This window comes from Leucoraja erinacea, chromosome 35 (assembly GCF_028641065.1).
Source record: "Leucoraja erinacea ecotype New England chromosome 35, Leri_hhj_1, whole genome shotgun sequence".
In the NCBI taxonomy this organism is placed as follows: domain Eukaryota; kingdom Metazoa; phylum Chordata; class Chondrichthyes; order Rajiformes; family Rajidae; genus Leucoraja; species Leucoraja erinaceus.
Window position 1 is genome coordinate 2,650,682 of NC_073411.1, and position 22,322 is coordinate 2,673,003.

Sequence of the window (22,322 nt, forward strand, 5' to 3'; positions counted from 1 at the left end):
TTTTTCACACAGTTGGTTATATGGAACAAACTGCTAGAGCAGGCAATTGAGGCAGGCAGTAAAACTACATTTGAAAGGTACATGAACAGGAAAGGTTAAGAGGGATATGGGCCAAACACGGACAACTAGGACTAGTGTAGATGGGGCATTTGGTCAGCTTGGTCAAGTTGAGCCGAAGGGTTGTAGTTCTTTCTGCCCACGTCCCAGCAGGAAGCCGGTTGAGGGGTGGACTACATTTCCCAGGAGGCCGTGCGGCGTGGCAGTCACATCTCCATGGAATCCCGCCCCCCCGCAACAGTGCTCGGAGACTTCGACAGGACGGAGCAGGGGACAGGAAACATGGCAATGTGAATCTCAAAACAACCTTGACCTACGCTTCAAATACTGTGTAGGAAGGAACTGCAGATGCTGGTTTAAACCGAAGATAGATACAAAATGCTGGAGTAACTCAGCGGGACAGGCAGCATCTCTGGATAGAAGGAATGGGTGATGTTTTGGGTTGAGACCCTTCTTCAGACTGACTCCAGCTCTGTTTTGCTTAAGATTCCAGCATCTGCGGTTTCATATGTTTTAATTTATTTTTAATTCAACAAAAACATTGACTTTGGACTATATTTGTGTTCAGCTACTTAATTCACAGATTAGATAATTTCATATGATTACAAAGAAACAGAATCTGTGTACTTATCTGAAATATTGGACCAATTTACCATTTTGCCTCTAGAGACATTAAGAAGTACAATTAGGCCAAATTTACAACGTCACAGCCGGTAGAGCTGCTGCCTCATTGCACCAGAGACCAGAGTTTGATCCTGACCTCAGGAGCTGTCTGTGTGGAGTTTGCACGTTCTCAAATTGACCGTAGTGGTTTTCTCCACGTGCTCCGGTTTCCTCCCACATCCCAAAGACATGCAGGTTTTTTAGGTTAATTGGGTTCTGAAAAATTGCCTCGAATCTGTAGCGAGTGGATGGGAAAGTGGAATAGCAAAGAACTAATGTGAATGATGATTGGCATGGACCATGCGAGCCGTAGGGCCTGTTTCCATGCTGTATCTCTAAACTAAACGAAATAGTGCAGTCAGCTCAGGAATGTTTGGGCCATTGCAGTATACCTCTACTGGCTGAGTGACTTTTATTTTGATTTCAGAATTACCATTGGAGGAACGGGAAGGTAAGATTTTACTTGCGAAGATGCATGCTGTATTTCAATAGATTAGTGAGATTCAATATTAAGAGTAACTAAAAGTAGAGTTTTAGTTTTGTTTTATATGAGACATCAGTACATTAGTTCTTCTGTGTCCGTTGTAGATCCGACTGACGCCACAGGATGCACTCTGCTCATCTCCTTTAACGAGGCTCTTCAGCATTTTCAAACAGCGGATCTCTACGAGTACAGGGTATGCACAAAGAGACAGAAGGAAACTGCGTGCACTGTCATCATTCTTTCATTTAATGTTTTGTTTATTTGAAAAAATTACTTCTGTATGCCGCCTTTTATGCTGTGTTTCTTTCGTTATAATATGCCTGTGGTGGATTCTATAATGTAAATGATGTGGCTATTATATGTCTTATCTGTTGTGCACTGATAGGGCTGCTGCCTCATAGCGCCAGAGACCCGGGTTTAATCTCAATTTAAGGTGTTGTCTTTGTGGAGTTTGTGCGTTTTTGTTGTGGGTTTCCTCCCACATCCCAAAAACATGCAAGTCACTCGGTAAATTGGCCTGTGTAAAGTTGCCCCTCGTGTGTAGGCAATGGAAGCGCAAGTGGAATAACATAGAACTAGTATGAACATGTCATCGATGTTCGGCATTGACTCGGTGGGCCGAAGGGCCTGTTTCCATGCTGTATCTCCAAAACTAAACAACGAAATCCATGAAATTATGCAAGATTCTGTTGTGAGATTATTGCTGCTTGCAGTTCTCTGGTGTTACAACAGTTGGAACTAAGTGACGTGTAAAAAAAGTTGTATTTATATACACCTTTTAAGACATAATTCTGCTTCATGACCAATCATTTAAAGATAGTTACTGGAAAGTTTTCTGCAAAAAAGAAACCGAGTGCTGGTATAACTCAGTGGGTCAGGCAGCATCGCTGGAGACCATGGATTGGCGATTACCCAAAAAGTCACCTATCCATGTCCTCCAGAGATGTTGTGGGACCTGCTTAGTTACTCCAGCACTTTGTGTCCCATTGTTTAAAGGGAAAAGAGGGCTTCAGTTTAATATCTCATTAACAAAGCAATACTCTGACAGTGCAGCATTCTGTCACTACTGCTCTGAATTGTTGAGTTCAGATGATCCTGTTATTTGTTAATAAAAAAAAACACAAAGTACTGGAGTAACTTAGTGGGTCAGGCATCATCTCTGGAGCACATGGATAGCCAACGTTTTGCGTTGGGACTCTTTGGTAATGTTCACAAGACAATGAGCAAGTTGCCAAGGAACGCGAGATGAATTTTGATGTTAGTAAATTTGGATAGAATTCAAATAAACTGCAGACATCTTGAAGAGGCATCATAAGAAGTCTGCTGTAAGGATTTATTAACAATATGAACTGGCTGGCTGTTAAACTAAACGATATATTGAAAGTGTATGATAAGTTAAGGAGTTATTTTTTAACGAGAATAAAAGTAGAAAAATCATCAGATGTTCATAGTGAAACCAGATACTGGAGGAGACCCGGGAGTAAAATGTACAGACTTGCATCATGATTTGCTCAAAATCTATGGGCAGTGTTTAATTGTGCCAAAAGATTATAGATAGCAAATGTGATGCTCGATTGAAAGGTTGAGACAAAAGAAACTCCAGATGCTGGAATTTTCAGCAAAAAACAAATTGCTTGAGGAACCTAGCAGGTCGGGCAGTATCTGTGAAGATAAATAGACAGATGATGTTTTGAGAAGGGTTCTGACCTGAAATAATGTAGGTTAATTCCCTCCACAGATGCTGTCTGACCAAGTTCCTCCAACACTTTGTTTTTGTCCTAAAATGTGAGCATTGATCACAGGATGGAAGTAGCCCTTTGGGTTTATGGATGATGGCCACTGACATATGATATTGAAGTTTGCTGCCCATTCCAAATTGAGGAATTGCAATTTCATAAAGAAATTAGTGTATTAGTGCTGTGGGAGAGATGCAGAGAATGTAGCAGGGGCTCTATCAGGATCTGCAGAGGAAACTACAGATGCAGTTCATTTGAGGAAAAATGTGGAATGCTGAGAAATAGGGATTATAAAAGCAAGCAGCATTAGCACAGACATTATCAGGCAAATTTACTGCCTCTTGTTATTTTTATAAATATGACTAAGATGTTGTTTCGAGCAGACTTTGCACTGAATTCACACAAAGTGACGTCTGATTTTTCCCAGGATCAATATATTGCATTCTAGAGGGCATAGCTTTAAGGTGAGAAAGATAAAGTTTAAAGGAGATGTAGGAAACAAGTTTTTTTATACACAGAGGGTGGTGAGTGTCTGGAACACACTGTCAGAGGTAGGTGTTGAGGCAGATTTCCCCAAAGGACACAATCTTGTGCTGTTCCATGTAAAAAAACATATTGAGACATCCTCTGATATTTAATTAATGCTTGGGAAATAACAGCCACTGTGTTTAATACTGATTTTCATTAGTGGAAATGTTTCTGATTTTTTTTAACTGTTTGTCAAAGAATTGAATGAAATTTGATTCGGAACTAACTGCAGCTGATCAGGGTAAATTCAGGCAATGATGATTAAATACGGCATGGACTGACGTCAGAATTACAAGACAAGAGTCAAGAGTGTTTTATTGTCACATGTCCTGGATGGGACAATGAAATTCTTACTTGCTGCAGCATCAGAATATATGAATATGTAAACATAGTACATAATGGGGGAAAAGGGAAAGAAAGTTCAATAAATAACAAATATAGTGCAATAATATAGTATTTTGCAGTTCAGAGATTATTCATTGTTGTGTTTAATAGCCTGATGGCTGTATGGAAGAAGCTGTTCCTGAACCTGGATGTTACAGTTTTCAGGCTCCTGTACCTTCTTCCTGATGGCAATGGTGAAATGAGTGTGTGGCCAGGATGGTGTGGGTCTTTGATGATTTTGGCTGCCTTTTTGAGGCAGCGACTACGATAGATCCATTCGATAGTGGGGAGGTCAAAGCCGGTGATGGACTGGGCAGTGGGCACAACTTTCTGTAGTCTTTTCCGTTCCTGGACGTTCAAGTTGCCGAACGGGGTGGGAGATTGCACCCTTCATATGGTACACCCTGTTTCGACGAATGCAATCGTCGAACTGGGTCCAGGAAAAATCTTCTGAAATATGCACGCCCAGGAATTTGAAGTTGTTGGCCCTTTCCACCATGTGAAGGGTGCAATCTCCCACCCCGTTCGGCAACTTGAACGTCCAGGAGCGGAAAATACTACACAAAGTTGTGACCACTGTTGATATAAACAGGATTGTGGGTCCTCATCCTTCCCCTATCAAAGTCTGTAATCAGTTCCTTGGTCTGAACAGATGTTGAGAGCCAGGTTGACAAACGTACTGGAGAAACTCAGCGGGTGCAGCAGCATCTATGGAGCGAAGGAAATAGGCAACGTTTCGGGCCGAAACCCTTCTTCAGACCTGAGAGCCAGGTTGTTATGCTGGCACCATTTGGTCAGTTGGTCAATCTCACTTCTATGCTCTGACTCATCCCCACCTGTGATTCATCCAACAACAGTGGTGTCATCGGCGAACTTGATGATGGAGTTCGCACTATGTCCGGCTGCGCAGTCATGGGTGTAGAGTGAGTAAAGCAGGGGGCTGAGCACGCAGCCTTGAGGTGCTCCCGTGCTAACTGGTACTGAGGATTAAGTGTTTCCACCAATTCGAACAGACTGGTCTGTGGATGAGGAAGTCGAGGATCTAATTGCAGAGGGATGAGCAGAGACCTTCTCACGTCGGCCTCTGAGACTGACTATAATACCGTCAGGGCGAATGCGGGCTCAGGGAGGCACATCAGTGTTCTCCCTATCGTAGAACGCATTGAGCTCGTCACGCAATGATGCTTCGCCGTCGTTTGAGCTGCCTCCTGATTGTCCTGAAGGTGTTCCTTCTCCGTTAGGGAAGAATGCTCAAATGCATGAAAGACAAATTGATTAGGGTAATGACACACATGCATTTAGTCTAAAGGCAGTTACTCAAGTCTTGACTTATCATCAAATTCAGGGTAAGTTGGTCGCGTGTTACAGAGATTTAGAGGGCTTGGTGTAAAAAGTGGAGTATTTGACATGTGGTGGGATCTTTTAAGTTCTCGTGGACAACCCTGGCCATTTTTTCTTTGTACTTGCAGAAGAACATCCAGCCAATTGTACGTAGGACCGGGTTTTCTGCCATCACCCATTTTCTTTTTGGTCCTCCACGGTTGCACAAGGAGTTACAGGAAGAACGGGATCTGGTATTTGCCATTGCCCAGTGTGAGTATAGCAAGCGGTATAATTGAATAAGAAAGAAGATGAACCTTTCCTCTCATACATTGAATATTTTAGCAACTAGATATATACATGATACTGAGTGTTTTACACTTTTAAGCAGAACCCTAGCTTAACATTCCCAAATACCTAAAAATCTTAAGGCTCCTTAACGAATTAGCTTGTGAGTACCCAGTACTGGATTAGCAGAAATTAATGTATATTGAGTCGTGGGTTAACAAAGTTGTCTATCATTATTCAGGGTATAATGGTGGCCGAAAGGTAAATGGTGGCCGAAAGGTAAATCATGTCTGACGAATCTTATAGAATTTTTCGAGGATGTAACTAGTAGCGTGGATAGGGGAGAACCAGTGGATGTGGTGTATCTGGACTTCCAGAAGGCTTTCGACAAGGTCCCACATAAGAGATTAGTATACAAACTTAAAGCACAAGGCATTGGGGGTTCAGTATTGATGTGGATAGAGAACTGGCTGGCAAACAGGAAGCAAAGAGTAGGAGTAAACGGGTCCTTTTCACAATGGCAGGCAGTGACTAGTGGGGTACCCCAAGGCTCAGTACTGGGACCCCAGCTATTTACAATATATATTAATGATCTGGATGAGGGAATTGAAGGCAATATCTCCAAGTTTGCGGATGACACTAAGCTGGGGGGCAGTGTTAGCTGTGAGGAGGATGCTAGGAGACTGCAGGGTGACTTGGATAGGCTGGGTGAGTGGGCAAATGTTTGGCAGATGCAGTATAATGTGGATAAATGTGAGGTTATCCATTTTGGTGGCAAAAAAACAGGAAAGCAGACTATTATCTAAATGGTGGCCGATTGGGAAAGGGGGAGATGCAGCGAGACCTGGGTGTCATGGTTTTTCATTGAAGGTAGGCATGCAGGTGCAGCAGGCAGTAAAGAAAGCGAATGGTATGTTAGCTTTCATTGCAAAAGGATTTGAGTATAGGAGCAGAGAGGTTCTACTGCAGTTGTACAGGGTCTTGGTGAGACCACACCTGGAGTATTGCGTACAGTTTTGGTCTCCAAATCTGAGGAAGGACATTATTGCCATAGAGGGGGTGCAGAGACGGTTCACCAGACTGATTCCTGGGATGTCAGGACTGTCTTATGAAGAAAGACTGGATAGACTTGGTTTATACTCTCTAGAATTTAGAAGATTGAGAGGGGATCTTATAGAAAACTTACAAAATTCTTAAATTCTTAAGGGTTGGACAGGCTAGATGCAGGAAGATTGTTCCCGATGTTAGGGAAGTCCAGGACAAGGGGTCACAGCTTAAGGATAAAGGGGAAATCCTTTAAAACCGAGATGAGAAGAACTTTTTTTCACACAGAGAGTGGTGAATCTCTGGAACTCTCTGCCACAGAGGGTAGTTGAGGCCAGTTCATTGGCTATATTTAAGAGGGAGTTAGATGTGGCCCTTGTGGCTAAGGGGATCAGGGGGTATGGAGAAAAGGCAGGTACGGGATACTGAGTTGGATGATCAGCCATGATCATATTGAATGGCGGTGCAGGCTCGAAGGGCCGAATGGCCTACTCCTGCACCTAATTTCTATGTTTCTATTGGATGATTGAGTAGCTCAAACTTGTCCATAGGTGTAAAACATGTGGATTCGCTAGGTGTAGTTTCAAATGGAGGACTAAACATTCCACATGATGTATTTTTTATCATTATTAATATTGTTAAACTGTATATATTTTACGATGCAGGTTCCCTGGACAACAGTCAGAAAGTTCACATTCGAGTTTTGCAGACAATTTACAAAAAACTGACGGGGGCAAAATTTGACTCTGCAAGATATGGCACACACTGGGAACAACTAGGATTTCAAGGTAACAAGAAACAAACCGCTTTAATAGTTTCCATAAGGAAAATGCAAGGTAGAATAGGGGAATCAAGAACCAAAGGACATTGGTTTAAGGTGAGAGGGGAAATATTTAATAGGAACCTGAGGGGCAACTGCTGCACACAGATGGTGGTAGGTGTATGGAACGAGCTGCCAGAGAAGTTAGTTGAGGCAAGGAACTATAAAATCATTTAAAAGACATTTGGACAGGTGCACGGATCGGAAAGGTTCAGAAGAATATGGACCAACGCGGGCATATGGGACCAGTATAGACAGAGCATCTTGGTCGGCATAGGCAAATGGGCCGAAGGGCCTGCGTCCATGCTGTATGACTATAAGTTACAGCATTACCAGTGCGACTGGCTGGTGTTTATTAAGGGATGTATTCCCAAAGTATGACCCAAATGGTGGGGAGCTTCACACAGCGTAGAAATAGGCCCTTTGGCTTCACTCGTCCAAGCTAGTCCCATTTGCCTGGGTTTGGTGCATATTCCTATAAACCTTTCCTATACTTGTATCCATCCAAGTGTCTATTAAATACTGTTGTAGTACCTGCCTCAACGACCTTCTCTGGCAATTTTTTCCCATATACCCACCTTGAGTGAAAAACCTGTCCATCGGGTTCTTATCAAATCTTTCCCCTCGCACCTGAAGCCAATGTCCTTTGTTTCTGTTTCTGTTTCTCTCTACTTCCCTCTCTGTTTCTTCCCTACCCTGGGAATACTGACTGATTACATCATGGCCTGGTTCGGCAACTTGCGCGTCCAGGAGCGGAAAAGACTGCAAAATGTTGTAAACACTGCCCAGGCAATCACCGGCTCTGACCTCCCCACCATCGAAGGGATCTATTGTAGTCGCTGCCTCAAAAAGGCAGCGAACATCATCAAAGACCCACACCATCCTGGCCACACACTCATCTCACCACTGCCCTTGGGAAGAAGGTACAGGAGCCTGAGAACTGTAACGTACAGGTTCAGGAACAACTTCCTCCCTACAGCCATCAGGCTATTAATCACAACAACCTCATAAGCAATGAACCACAATAGATTATTATGATTATTGCACTGTTATTGTTTTTTTTCTGAGTTTTTGTTGTTATTTTTATTTGTTATTTTGTTATTATAGAATGGAGCAGCTGGGCTTGTACACTCTGGAGTTTAGAAGGATGAGAGGAGATCTCATTGAAACATATAAGATTGTTAAGGGCTTGGACACGCTAGAGGCAGGAAACGTGTTCCCAATGTTGGGGGAGTCCAGATCCAGGGGTCACAGTTTAAGAATAAGGAGTGAGCCATTTAGAACGGAGACGAGGAGACACTTTTACTCACAGAGCGGTGAGTGTGGAATTCTCTGCCTCAGGAGGCAGGTTCTCTGGATGCTTTCAAGAGAGAGCTAGATAGGGCTCTTAAAAATAACGGAGTCAGGGGATATGGGGAGAAGGCAGGAATGGGGTACTGATTGGTGATGATCAGCCACGATCACATTGAATGGCGGTGCTGGCTCGAAGGGCTGAATGGCCTACTCCTGCACCTATTGTCTATTGTCTATTTATTATGATTACATATTCTGTTGTGCTGCAGCAAATAAGAATTTCATTGTTCTATAGAAACATAGAAATTTGGTGCAGGAGTAGGCCATTCGGCCCTTCGAGCCTGCACCGCCATTCAATATGATCATGGCTGATCATCCAACTCAGTATCCCGTACTTGCCTTCTCTCCATACCCCCTGATCCCCTTAGCCACAAGGGCCACATCTAACTCCCTCTTAAATATAGCCAATGAACTGGCCTCAACTACCCTCTGTGGCAGAGAGTTCCAGAGATTCACCACTGTCTGTGTGAAAAAAGTTCTTCTCATCTCGGTTTTAAAGGATTTCCCCCTTATCCTTAAGCTGTGACCCCTTGTCCTGGACTTCCCTAACATCGGGAACAATCTTCCTGCATCTAGCCTGTCCAACCCCTTAAGAATTTTGTAAGTTTCTATAAGATCCCCTCTCAATCTCCTAAATTCTAGAGAGTATAAACCAAGTCTATCCAGTCTAATATCTATCTGGGACATATGACAATCAAACACTCTTGACTTTTGGGTAAAATAATCTGCATTTACCCTATCTATTCCCTATGTAAGTGATTGTCTACATGTCTATAGGAGTTTAAATTTCCAATAAGATAAATAGTGACAATGTGCAACTAAGCTTTTGGTTGGTGATATTAAGTGTCATAAAGTGTGTGGTATAAGGGATTGCAACACTGGGGTTGTGCAGTGCATCAATAATAGTATTATATGTAACACTGTTAAGTGTGTAGGTGCAGTATAGTTGGAAATAGATAAACCATGTAAAATTGGCTGTGTTGTGCGAGTACGTTTGCTTTTTCTGTATTCAAAGTGTGTCGAAAGAAAAGTTGAGAAAAATGTGTGGACATTTAGTTGTGAACCAAAGTAGAATGGTGAAGAAGTTCACATCTCCACATTTTATTTGACTAGGTGAAGATCCAGGGACTGACCTGCGTGGGACCGGGTTCCTTGGCCTGATGCACACTTTATATATGGTGATGGACCTGCAGACTCTACCTTTGGCTCGTGACATCTACAAACTGTCACACCATCCGACACAAGTTAGTTAATGCTCGCACATTTTAACAGCGTAAAGTCCAGTAAGGTTGAGGCATCCCAGTGTTCATTAAAAAAAAATCATGTTAAAGTTGCGCAAGGGGCAGTGTCAAGTTTCTCCATGGTACGATATTCATGCAGCCCAGTAGATCAGATCAGGCCATTGCATGATTAAATACGGGGGGGGGGGAGGTAAAAGGCAAGGGGAGTGCATAGGGAATGGATCTTGCTGTAGATGGGAGAAGGGGCTTGTAGCTCGCGTATTAATGTTCACTTTAATATCATTATGGGCCTCGGCAAATTTCCCCCTCTCCCTATTCCAAACCTTCAACTGTGTTTGAGGCATGTGCTTTGAAGACTTTGCATGCACAATAGAATTTTGATTGAGCCGTCAATCAATCAATCAATCAATCAATCAACCTTTATTGTCATCTTGCAAGCAACAAGTACAGTGCAAAATGAAAAGACGTTTCCCAGTGAATAGCGGAGCATCGCACATGAAATTAAAAAACACTTCTCACATAATAACACTAAAAAAACAATCCAGTCCCTGATGGAACAGAATAAATAGTTAAAAGCAGGTAAAAAACACAATGTTAAAATACAGTAAACCAATCATAAAAAATGTCCGGGGCCGCTGATTTGAGTGGCCAGTGCCAGTTATTAAAGTGGCTTTAAGAATAGGAAGTTTTGACAAGCTGTTTTACAGACGTCTGTGGGCTGATGTTTCCACACCACACCTGTGGTGAGTTAGCTAACATCAGGAGAATAATTGTAAAAGCTGCTGTGCTGGGTTAGTGCTCAAGACCAGGGAAGGAAGTTTTAACGCAGACTAATGCTCTGCTGGAAGGAATGTGTGGCCATCATTTAAGAAGGCTGAGGCTTGCCATGGTGCTATGCTTTGTTTGCTGCTTTCTCAGCATTCAGAGGCCAGGCTAAGATTTTGCTTAATTTCAAAAATATACTGTATTCAATATATTGTATACACAGCAAAGTTTTCTGAAGAAATGGGCAGGTGCTATAGACCTGCAGGTAGACACTCCCGCGCCCACGAGTCTCGGGAAGATGGGGCTCGTCAGCCTGGGAAGGTAGTCCATCTCGGAGAGGGAAAACTGATTTAAAACCTCCACTGCCTTGTGGCCATATCCAGTCCTGGAAAAGGCTCCAGGAGTAAACCTCAAGAAAATCCCGAGTCGGACCCCTAAGACTGTTCGTCATTCTCTACACCCTCGCTCTGGCAGCTCCTGCGACGGAGCTGGTGCCAAACTGTAAGCGCACTGCTGGACCTGGAGAGGGGGGACGTGCTGCATGGGCAAAAGCCAGTCCTCCATATGACGTCGCCCAGGCTTGCATCCGACCACACATCACCTGCTGCTCTAGCCGAGGTTTGGAGCAAGCAGCCAACAACTAGGATGCATCACCCATGGTCAGTCATGACTGAGGGGGGCCTACAACCAAAAAGGTAGACATTGTCTATATGGATTAGGCATTAGATAAAGTTCTGCGTGGAAGGTCATATCACCTGGGGTTGAGGGAGAGGTAGCGGACTGGATAGAGAATTGGCTTCATGAAAGGAACCAGAGGGTGATGGTGTTTTTCGGACTGGAGCCTGAATCCCTGTGCTTCAGGGATCGGTGCTGGGCTCATTGCTGTTTGTGGTTTAAATCCATGATTTGGATGTGAATGTACAAGGCTTGATTAGTAAGTTTACAGATGACACTAAAGTGGGTGGTATTGTAGATAGTGAAGATAGTTATCAAAAGTTACAGCAGGATCTTGATCAGTTGAGTAAGTGGGCTGAAGAATGGTTAATGGAGTTTAATACAGATAAGTGTGAGGTGTTGCATTTTGGCTTCAAAGCAGAGCAGGACCTTCACAGTGAATGGCAGGGCCCTGGGGAGTGTTGGAGAGCAGAGGGATCGAGGACATTGATGAGGCTGCATTTGAAGTAATGTGTTCAGTTTTGTTGAACCTGCTGTTCCAACAGCAGGTTCAAAAATGTACTGTATTCATGATATATATACACAGTTGAACCTGCTGTAGGAATGCAGAGAAGATTTACGAGAATTTTGCCAAGACGAGGACCTGGGCTATTGGGCATGCTAGGATTTTATTCCTTGGAGTACAGGACGGTGAGGGTGATCTTACCAGAAGTATATAAAATATTTTGTATTTTACCCAGAATAGGGGAATCAAGGGACAGAGGTTTCAGGTGAGAGAGAAAAGATTTAATAGGAATCTGTAGGGCAACCTTTTTACACACAGAATGGTGGGTATATGGAACAAGCTGCTGGAAGAGATAGTTGAGGTAGGTACTGTAACATTTGGACAGGTTCATGGATAGGAAAGGTTTAGAGGGATATGGACCTAATGTGGGCAGTTGGGACTGGTGTGGATGGGGAATTTTGGTTGACATTGGAAATTAGGGCCAAAGGCCTTTTTCAGTGCTGTATGACTCTACATAAATGTGGTTTGTGAACCAACCTGCTGAACCTTAATCCTACCTTGACAACGGAAGACTAGGGTCCAACTAATTTTTTTAAATTAAGGACTTAATTTTTTTCTAATTAATTTTTTGCCCTCGTGTCTTGGTTTTGGCATGGTTGTTTTTCTTTTAGATCGTGTAATTTATGATTTTTTTTTTGCGTTTGAATCTGTGCTTGTGATGCAGATGCAAGCTAGATTTTCATTGTACCTGTACCTCACTGTACATGGGCAGATAACAATAGACTTGACCTGAAATATCTTTACAAATATTATTCCTTCGATTCAATACATTTGCATCAATGTGTCGATGCCCCTTGCGGTTTCCTCCGTTAGTTTGAGCGGCTTTCACAGCATTAGCACCTCAGAATCCATGAAGAAAGACCCAATTATTCTGGTGAGGTGCTCAAGGGTGCCTGCTGGACCTGAACCTACAGACAAAAAGAGCAACTTTAGTAAAGGAGAGAGCAGGAAAACTTCAAATTCATATTTTGTTGAAGTCATAATGGTAGGAGTAGAATTATGCCATTTGGCCCATCAAGTCTACCCCGCTATTCAATCATGGCTGATCTATCTCTCCCCTAACCCCTTTCTCCTGCATTCTGCATAACCCTTGACATCTGTACTAATCAAAAATCTATCTCTGCCTTAAAAATAACTTGGCCTCTACAGCCTTCTGTGGCAAAGAATTCCGCAGATTCACCACCCTCTGACGAAAGAAATCTCTCCTTATCTTCTTAAAAGAACGTCCTTTAATTCTGAGGCTATGACCTCTAGTCCTAGCCTCCCCCACTGGTGGAAACATCCTCTCCACATCCTCTCTATCCAAGCCCTTCACTATTCTATATGTTTCAATGAGGTCCACTATTAATCTTCAAAACTCCAACGAGTACAGGCCCAGTGCTGACAAACGCTCATCATAGGTTAACCTACTCATTCCTGGGATCATCCTCTCCAGAGCCAGCACATCCTTCCTCAGATATGGTACCCAAAATTGCTCACAATATTCCAAATGTACACTTCCTCAAGCCTGTGCTGTAATTCAAAAATATCTGGACTGATCTTATTGTAACCTCAACTCCATGTCTCATCTCATCTACACTTATTTCACCATTGCCATCAGGAAGAAGGTATAGGAGCCTGAAAACTGTAACGTCCAGGTTCAAGAACAGCTTCTTCCCTACAGCCATCAGGCTATTAAACACAACAACGAATAAGCTCTGAGCTCTGAACTGCAAAATACTATATTATTATTGTATCATATTTATTATTTATTGAACTTTTTTTTTCTCTTCGTTATGTACTATGTTTACATATTCACATATTGTGTTGTGCTGCAGCAAGTAAGAATTTCATTGTCCCATCCGGGACATATGACAATAAAACATTCTTGACTCTTGACTTGACTCTTGCCACCTGACGATTACCTCAACAATGATCATTTATTCCCCTTGCTCACCAATAATCTCTTTATTTCTGCCTTAACATCTATTCCGCTTCCACCACCCTAGGCGGAAGAGTATTTCAAAGACTATACCCTCCAAGGGAAAATATCTTGTCTCATTCATGTCTTAAGTGGGCATTTGTTTGTAACCAATTGTCCCTAGTTCTAGATTCTCCCTCAATAAGAAACACCCTCTCGTGTTCATCCTATCAAGATCTCTCAGATTCTTGCACTCCCTTCGTTGTAAACTTTAGTAGTTACAAGCCTAGCCAGTTCAGCCCTTTTCTCATAAAATAACCTGAATTCTGGGTACTAATCAGGCAAACCTCATTTGCACTGCTAATACACTGCTATAATCTCCTTCCTTGAATAAGGAGATCAAAACTGCACATAGTATTGCAGTTGTAGTCTCACCAATGCTTTATATAACTAGCATATTCCTCCATCTTTATTCAATTTATCTAGTATTAAACAATGACATTCTATTAACTTCCATAATTATTTGAATATATCAGCCTACTGGAGCATGCAATCGATACCCACATCCATCTGCTTCTGAGTTCTATACTCTCACTGTTTAGATTAGATGGGTTTTATTATTTTTTGGGCCAAAATAGGCAATTTCACAACCTCCTCTACTGTGTAGGTAGTTCTGCTATAACACGTATCTAATTCGGTATAATGTTATTGATGCGTTAGAAAGCACTGTTTGTATGGACCAAATCGGTGTAACACTATTTTCCATCAAAAACTTGACAACCACTTAGAAGTTACTTTGGAAATTTATGAACAGAAAAAAAGGCAGTCTTGCATTAAAAATCATCTCGGGGGGGGGGGGGGAAAGGGGGGGGGGGGGGGGGGGGTGTGAAGAAATAGATTCCATGTAACCATCCCACAGTAATTAGACACTATTGTTTAAGAACACAGTGGCTAGTTTCACTGCGGGTAGTCATTGTAATTGACAAACAATCACTTCTATTGGCTGGTGCAGTGATATATATTTTTAGCTGGTGGAAAAACAATAAACTTGTAGCTGTTAAAAAGAGATCAAAATGTACAAACAAGGAACTGCAGATGTTGGTTTACACAATACGATACAGTGCCCGACACTTTGTGTCCTTTTAGTTATTAAAAAGACCTGTTCTTGAAAATGCTGTGGGGGGAAAAACAAACCAACAATCTCGTTGTAGCACAACTATTTCAAAATTATTTTCTTTGTCGTCTTCTAATGTCAATTTTTCTTTGTGGTTTTCTTTTATCCTTTCTGCAACTTAGTTCTGTGCTTTTCTAGTTGTCGTTGGCAATCTCAACAATCATGCCTTTTGGTGGTGATAAAAAGTTGAGAGCCCAGCATCTAATTCCATGGCACACCACTCATTGCATCTTGCCAATCAGATAAATACCCATTTGTGACAACTCTTTCCTATTCGCCATCTGATATTCTACCCATGCCTTCTGCATAATGAACTTTTATTTTCTGCAATTACAAACGTGTACACACATGCACATGGAAAACTGGAGTGAACAAAAACATTCTACTTAAGTTTTAACAAAGAATCTGCACATAAAAAGTTTGGAATTTCTTTTGGATGGTGAATGTCTTGATTTTTTTTTTGCGTTAGTATTTTTTAATATAAAATCTGTAGCTCATTTGTTTAAAATCATGAGAGGAATAGATTGGGTAGATGCAGAGTCTCTTGCCCAGAGTAGGTAAAGTGTGGACCAGAGGATGTAGGTTTAAGGTGAAGGGGAAAGATTTAATAGGAATCTGTGGGGTAACTTTTTTACACAAAGGTTGGTGGGTGCCAGAGAACAAGCTGCCAGAGGAGGTCGTTGACGCTGGGACTATCCCATCGTTTAAGAAACAGTTGGACAGGTAAAAGGATAGGACGGGTTTGGAGGGTTATGGACCAAGCGCAGGCAAGTGGGTCTAATGTAGTTGGGACATTGTTGGCCGGTGTGGGCGAGTTGGGCAGAAGGGCCTGTTTCCACACTGTATCACTCTGACTTTATGACACTGACCTTTAGTACATACTCTTGTTATTGAATAAAATTACCCTCTGAACAAACTTCAGACCTATTTTGATCTTCATATTTGTGAGAGAACTGTTGATCATATTGGTTCCTCAGTCAATGTTCTACAATATTTCCTCAACAGAGTTATGTTCTGACAACATAACATTTTGCTTTTTATTTCAGAATTTCCCTTTCTGTCTGATGTCCATTAATATCACCAGAATCGCTATCCAGGCTCTGAGGGAAGAATGTCTATCCAAGTAGGTGACTCGGAACATGATGCTAATTTAACCTGAGTATTGACTGAGTAGTGAAGACAACCATAAGCATAAAGAAAATGATTTATTTGGGGAGCAGATTAAATTTTTCCTCGTCTTCCATATCACCCCAAATAAATCAACCTTTGGGGCCCGAAACATTAAGATTTATAATTTGAGAATGACTGTGTGTCGACTTTTAATTGTATAGTCATTGTATTTCAAGATGTTAACCATGGACTCTTCATTTGTGCGTAGGTTATAAAGTTTTGTCAACCTACGAGGAAGACGCAGTGAAAATATACATGGCTCACTTTGCAGGCATCTTGGGTGCAAAGGGCTTCCCTTTCCAAAAGCTAGATAATGGGACAGACAAATTCCAGAGACACAGTCAACAGTCCCTGCCTCAATAGCAAGAGGCGTGGATGTCTGTCTGTCTGCCTGAATGGTAGAATAAGTGGGATAGGAGACAAAAATAAAGTTGGAGGGGAAATAGTGAAAGATTTGGCTCTACTGTGCTCTGAAAGAGGATTATTCTAACCATGTAAAGTGTTGGGTGTGTTCTACATAGTGTGTGTGTGTTTTGTGGCAGAGAATGTAATCGAAGACAGCAAGTGATTGCAGTCCTGAATGATTTCTACGCGGCAGCATTCCTGCATCTTTATCAGATTTGGAAAACAGAGCACAAAACCATCAGTGATTCAGGATTTGTTCTTAAAGGTGAGAAATTTCATGCATTTTTTTGTGAAATCCGTGTTGTTAACATGGTTAGTAAGTTTGCAGATAGCACCAATGTTGGTGGTATAGTGGACAGTGAACAGGGTAAGATTACAACGGAATCACACACTAAGATTCCACAAAATCTAGATCATCTGGGGAAGTCGGCCAAGGATGGCAGATGGAATTTAAGTCTGACCAGTGCAAGGTGTTGCATTTTGGCAAGTTAAACCTGGGCTCGAGTTATGCAATCAGTGGTAGGACCTGGAAAGTGTAGAATGGAGAGATCTAAATGTACATATGAATAGTTCCCTGAAAGTGGAGACACAGACAAGGTGCTGAAGAAGGAATTTACCTGAAGAAGACACTTGCCTTTATCAGTCAGGTCGATGCGTACAGGAGCTGGGATGCCATGTTACAACTTTACAAGTCGTAGGTGAGACCAGGCACAGAATTATCTGCAGTTCTGGTTGCCTGGCTTTAGAAAGGATATCATGAAGGTGTAGAAAAGATTCACAACACTGTTACTGGGACTGAGGAACTTGCGTTATTGGGAACGGCTGGACAGGCTAGGATCTTTTTTTTCCTGGAGCATCGGAGGCTGAATGTAAAATTATGAGGGGTGTAGATATGGTGAATGATCACAGTTTATTTTCTCCCAGGGTATGGGAGTTTGCAACTAATGGGCATAGGTTTAAGGTGAGAAGGGAAAGATTTACAAGGAACTGAGGGTGGTATGTATTTGGAAGGAGCTGCCAGGGGAAGTTGCAGAAGCAGGTACATAACAATGTTGAAAAGACAATTAGTCAGGCATATGGATAGGAAAGGTTTAGAGGGATGTGCACCAAACATAAGCAAATGGAATCAAGGCAGCCAAATTGACAAGTCTGTTACCATACTGCATGACTGATTCTCTGACTAATATTTGTGCATAAAATGGTTTGGAAGCATTTGACTGTAAAACATTGAGTTTCCCATGGGAGATAAGGGAAAAGCCAAATTAAAGATGAAAAGTTGGTTTCAAACAAATATGAGCAATATATTTTGCCCAGTCATCCAATTTGCCCCTGGTGCATCCAATTAAAATGCAGTGAAACTGATATGAAACCATGTTGTTCAACATTGCCATTGGAAATTCCATGTCACCTTTCACTATTTTGTGAATACAAGATATCTGTCATATTTCCTTGCAGAGGTTGAAACGTTTGCCAAAAAGAATCCAAAGCAACTGCTGAAAAAGTTGGAAACGTACTTGATGGAGCGTCAGAATGGGATGGTCCTACTCACGGACAAAGTGTCCCTCAGTGTTAACCACGCTGGGATGAGGCCAAAATCCACGTCGGCTGCAAACACCAAAGAGATTAATTTTATGGGCGTGTGTGAGCTGGAGCCAGAGCCAGAGCCAGAGTCTGAGGGTGAGGTGCGGCTAATCTGAAACTAGGTGTGAGTGATTGGGAAAGATAATCGGCATCACCACATGGCAGGGATGTGACGACTATGGCATGCACTACTCATGTACTGGACATTATACAATGCTGGCATTAAACATACACAACAACGTAAGTGCAGTAGAACCTTGGCTTCTCCTAATAACAGTGGCTTGCAAATGTGTAATTGTTGTAGGCGTACTGTATTAGCTCATATAATCAGTTCTGCTCCAGCTTGAACACTCAAGTGCTGTTTCCAGATAATGCTAGAACACAGAAGCTTTCTGCTACCTTTCTAAAACTGTTCCTCGGTTGGAACATTACCTTACTCAGGAGAGAAGAACATATTAGTTCCTTTTAACAATGATGCGGTCTGTGCTGGGCATAGTTTGAACTCTACTTTTTAAGTGACACTAATTAGCTTTAAATCTGAATTAGTGCTGTCAGTATCAATACAGAAAGCTTAAAGATGCAATACCACTATCTCTATTCTGGTTGGCAAAATGATTTTGGTTCATATTATTCAACTGAATGGAAAGAATCTTATTTCAAGGTGGACACAAATGCTGGAGTAACTCAGTGGGACAAGCAGCATCTCTGGAGAGAAGGAATGGGTGACGTTTTGGGTCGAGACCCTTCTTCAGTCTGTAGAACGGTCTCGACCCAAAGCGTCACCCATTCCCTCTCTCCAGAGATGCAGCCTGTGTTACTCCAGCATTTTGTGTGTCTACCTTTGAATTAAACCAGCATTTGCAGTTCTTTCCTACTTATTACAAGGTGGTTCTCTCCTACCCTGATTTCTATCTTAACCACACAAACTTGTTGACCTAAGTATTTGATGTGATCAAAACACATGTAACACCTGACAGCCCTACATGGTTCTACAGTTTTCTCATTCTGTAGTACTTGTTCAGACAGCAAGTTGTGGGCCAGGCACCAAATAGAAAACTGATTCTGAATGAGCTGAAAACTTCTTCAAACCCATGAAAGTTTTAGAATTTCATACAAAGTCCAATCAATAGTTGCAAGTGACAGGCTAGTTACATGTAGTCCTGCATATGGTCCAATCGTTGAGTATTCTTGCATCTTTATATTCTGTACCTTCACATTTATTTACAAGCAAACTATTCAGCTGTGCAGAGTGTTGAGCCTTGTGTGGCTTTTATCTATTTTTTTATGGTGTGCTGTTCCCCTCCTTCAACACTCGTGAGTGCTAGATCAGACACGTGGTACGGCTACTGTCCTGTGTAATTGCTGATCAGTTTATGGTACCAGTAACATTAGAACTTCCAAGAAAACGCTTGCTAGCCTTGGTTTGTTCTATGTATGTACTGTAATATGTTTTAAATGTACTCCTAAATTGGACTGTTAGGTTATCAGAGATCTTTAGTTGTGACATTAAAACTTGTCCACGATGGGGAACCTTCGTTGATCTGTACCTCTGAAGTGATTGAGGTTAAATTCCAGCTGTAGCTTTCATTGCATTTCTCCAGCGTCCGACAGGTTGCAGTGAATCCTCTTCGTGACGAGCAGTAAATGAAACCCTTCAGTATGATGGTATGCAGTGTTTTGCGGATGCTTTTGTGGGATATTTGGTTTGAGGAGAAAATAATTTTTGTCTGATTCTTTTGAATTTAGATTCAAAGTATATGGAATATGTGTCCTTGAACACCACAAGGGTTTAAACATATCAGAGTTTGTTGTTTCCACCATGAATTCATTCACGAGAAGTTATAAAGGAGAAGATTGCTGCATGGAATTTGCCAATGCAGAGATCTGTGTTGATAAAACATGTGTAAAGACGGGCAAATTGTGCACTTTAGCAATTATTAGTCACATATTGCACTTTGCTGAGATTCCTTAGAAAATCTTGGTAATATATCTGGAATAAGCTAAAGTAGAAGTAGGCATCACAGATTGGTGAAACGGAATGGAACTATGAGATGCTTCTGTGCTGGATATTATCTGTTTATTGGAACGGGTACATTTGTTTTTCCCCCGACTCCATTTACATAGTGAATGGCATTTTATAGATGCTAACTCCCAATAGTTTTAGATTTTCTTGCATCCTTGTACTGAGGTCAATATTTGGAAACTTGGCATGTAGTGATTGTACAAGCCCTTGTCTGACATTATTCTAGCAGTTTATGTTGTGTCACCAGATGCACAAGCTGCAGTGAAACATATAGCCAGTGGTAAGCTTGGGTATCTTTTAACTCTGCTTGAATCCAGAACACACTTTCTGCATTTCCATTCAGGAGAGAGATATTATAATAAATGTGTAAGGAATCAGTTGCTATTAAATATGTCCAATCAATGTAGATTAGCAAACAATGCAGCCAATGTAACATTGAATTAAGCTAGAGGATCCGACCACTCTTGTTTCTGATCTGGAGATGGTGCAGGGAATAGTAATGAGTGTGAGCCTATTTCTGGGGTTAAAAACAGAACATGTCAGGCAACATATTTGGAGAGAGTTAAGGCAAGGTGATAATCTTTCATCAACACTGCTGTACGGAAAGGCTGGACAAACAAAGTCTTAGAGGATTAAAAAAATGATATTATGGAAAATGGTCAAAATTAAAAATTTAGGATTTGAACAAGGAAGCAGCATAAAGCTGGTAAATGGCAATACGGAACGAGCTGCAAAATATTGGATGACAGAGAAACTGATTATGTAGAAGAGACCTATAGAAATAGTAGTAGATGTGAAAATTGTCCAGGCATTTGAGAAACTGGTGCATGCTGTTGTGGACATTTGAGGATGATTCGGCCCATGATGGATTAAGCGGCTTTCCTCACCGACAGTTATCTTGTAATTGGATTCTACCTTTCGATTAATGACCAAATTTCATTCAAATTGGGCAAAAACGACTTGGATTTTAAAATGAATGGGAGACTCTTGAACATTGTGCATTGTTAGGCATCTGTCAGAATAGGAACATTAACAATGAACATTTCAGTAAAGTGGGAGGAAAGAGGCATTACATTTGCAGTTTATTTAAACAAATTTAGGGCATATCTTGTCTAGGTTGGAAGGACAGGTGAGAACTAAACTTTTACTGGTGGTGTTGGTAGGGGGGCAATGAACTAACAGCACACAGATGCTTAACAGATAAAATTATAATATATTAAAAAGGCATGCCTTTTTTCGAAAGCCACTTACCAACCAATATTAATCAAATTTGGTGACAACACTGGAAACAGCTGCATGGGAGGTTGAGAGATGCTAGAATACCAATGGCTCTGGTTTCCTGGAAGTGTGCTGTTTGATTGTCGATGCAATCTGCCAACATACTCCACACTTCTCCACACTGGCCACTGTTTGTGATGAGGTTGGGCCAATTCAGAATTTGGGAATTGAGTCCTTACCCATTTTAGAGTTAGAAACAGGTCTGGGATTTGAACAAGTTTGCTGATGGATCCAATAAACTACATTAAATGTCCTGTAGCAATTGTGCAGAGATGAGATGAATACTGGGGACCTGCGAAATTCTGCCTGAAATTCTTTCAAACATTTTTTGGGCTATTGAAGTCACTGCAGGTAATGTGACTGTTTCAAAAGTTTGATGTTTTATTGACAGTTCTCATTTATTCTGTGATTTCTTATTGTTTTCTTTGCTCAAACACAGATTAATTATTGTTATTACTTTTAAGCAGGATTTCACTAATAAGCACTGTGATTGGTTGTATTCAGGATGTAAGATTAGCACTGTGGTCGTACTTGGGATGTCATGGTAACATAAGCACTAAACATCTTTATTTTTGCATCCATTAAATTTTATGTTTTTAAAATAAAAAAATGAATCTGTTACTATTAACTGTTTCCCAACCGGTAGCATTACTGCATCACAATAAAGATTAATGTTGTGAATGCTCCAGTGGTTATCCTGGAATAGATAGTTTGTCCTTGGCTTTGTTCTAGGAAGTGTAGATTGATGCATCTCACCAATTTATAATTTCCTGGTTTGCTCCTGTTACTTTGAAACAAAGCAACAACATGGACTAATCACCAGCCTTCTGGCACCTCACCCATGTCTAAAGAAGATACAAAGATCTTT

At 41.5% G+C, this 22,322-nt stretch overlaps 1 protein-coding gene across 4 annotated transcripts in view; it reads left to right on the forward strand.

The window, feature by feature from the left end:
* The window catches only part of elmod3 (ELMO/CED-12 domain containing 3), a 43,956-nt gene extending 21,892 nt beyond the window's left edge, over positions 1-22,064 (forward strand). For 2 of the 4 annotated variants that reach the window (XM_055662020.1, XM_055662022.1), the window contains 8 exons: positions 1,148-1,171; positions 1,309-1,397; positions 5,322-5,445; positions 7,170-7,292; positions 9,791-9,921; positions 16,044-16,120; positions 16,710-16,837; positions 18,028-22,064. In XM_055662020.1, coding sequence (XP_055517995.1) covers positions 1,148-1,171; positions 1,309-1,397; positions 5,322-5,445; positions 7,170-7,292; positions 9,791-9,921; positions 16,044-16,120; positions 16,710-16,837; positions 18,028-18,269 — 938 coding nt within the window. In that variant the 3' untranslated portion in view covers positions 18,270-22,064. The remainder of the gene's footprint in view (positions 1-1,147; positions 1,172-1,308; positions 1,398-5,321; positions 5,446-7,169; positions 7,293-9,790; positions 9,922-16,043; positions 16,121-16,709; positions 16,838-18,027) is intronic. The other 2 variants (XM_055662023.1, XM_055662024.1) reach the window with 1 other exon arrangement.
* The last annotated feature ends 258 nt before the right edge of the window (positions 22,065-22,322 follow it).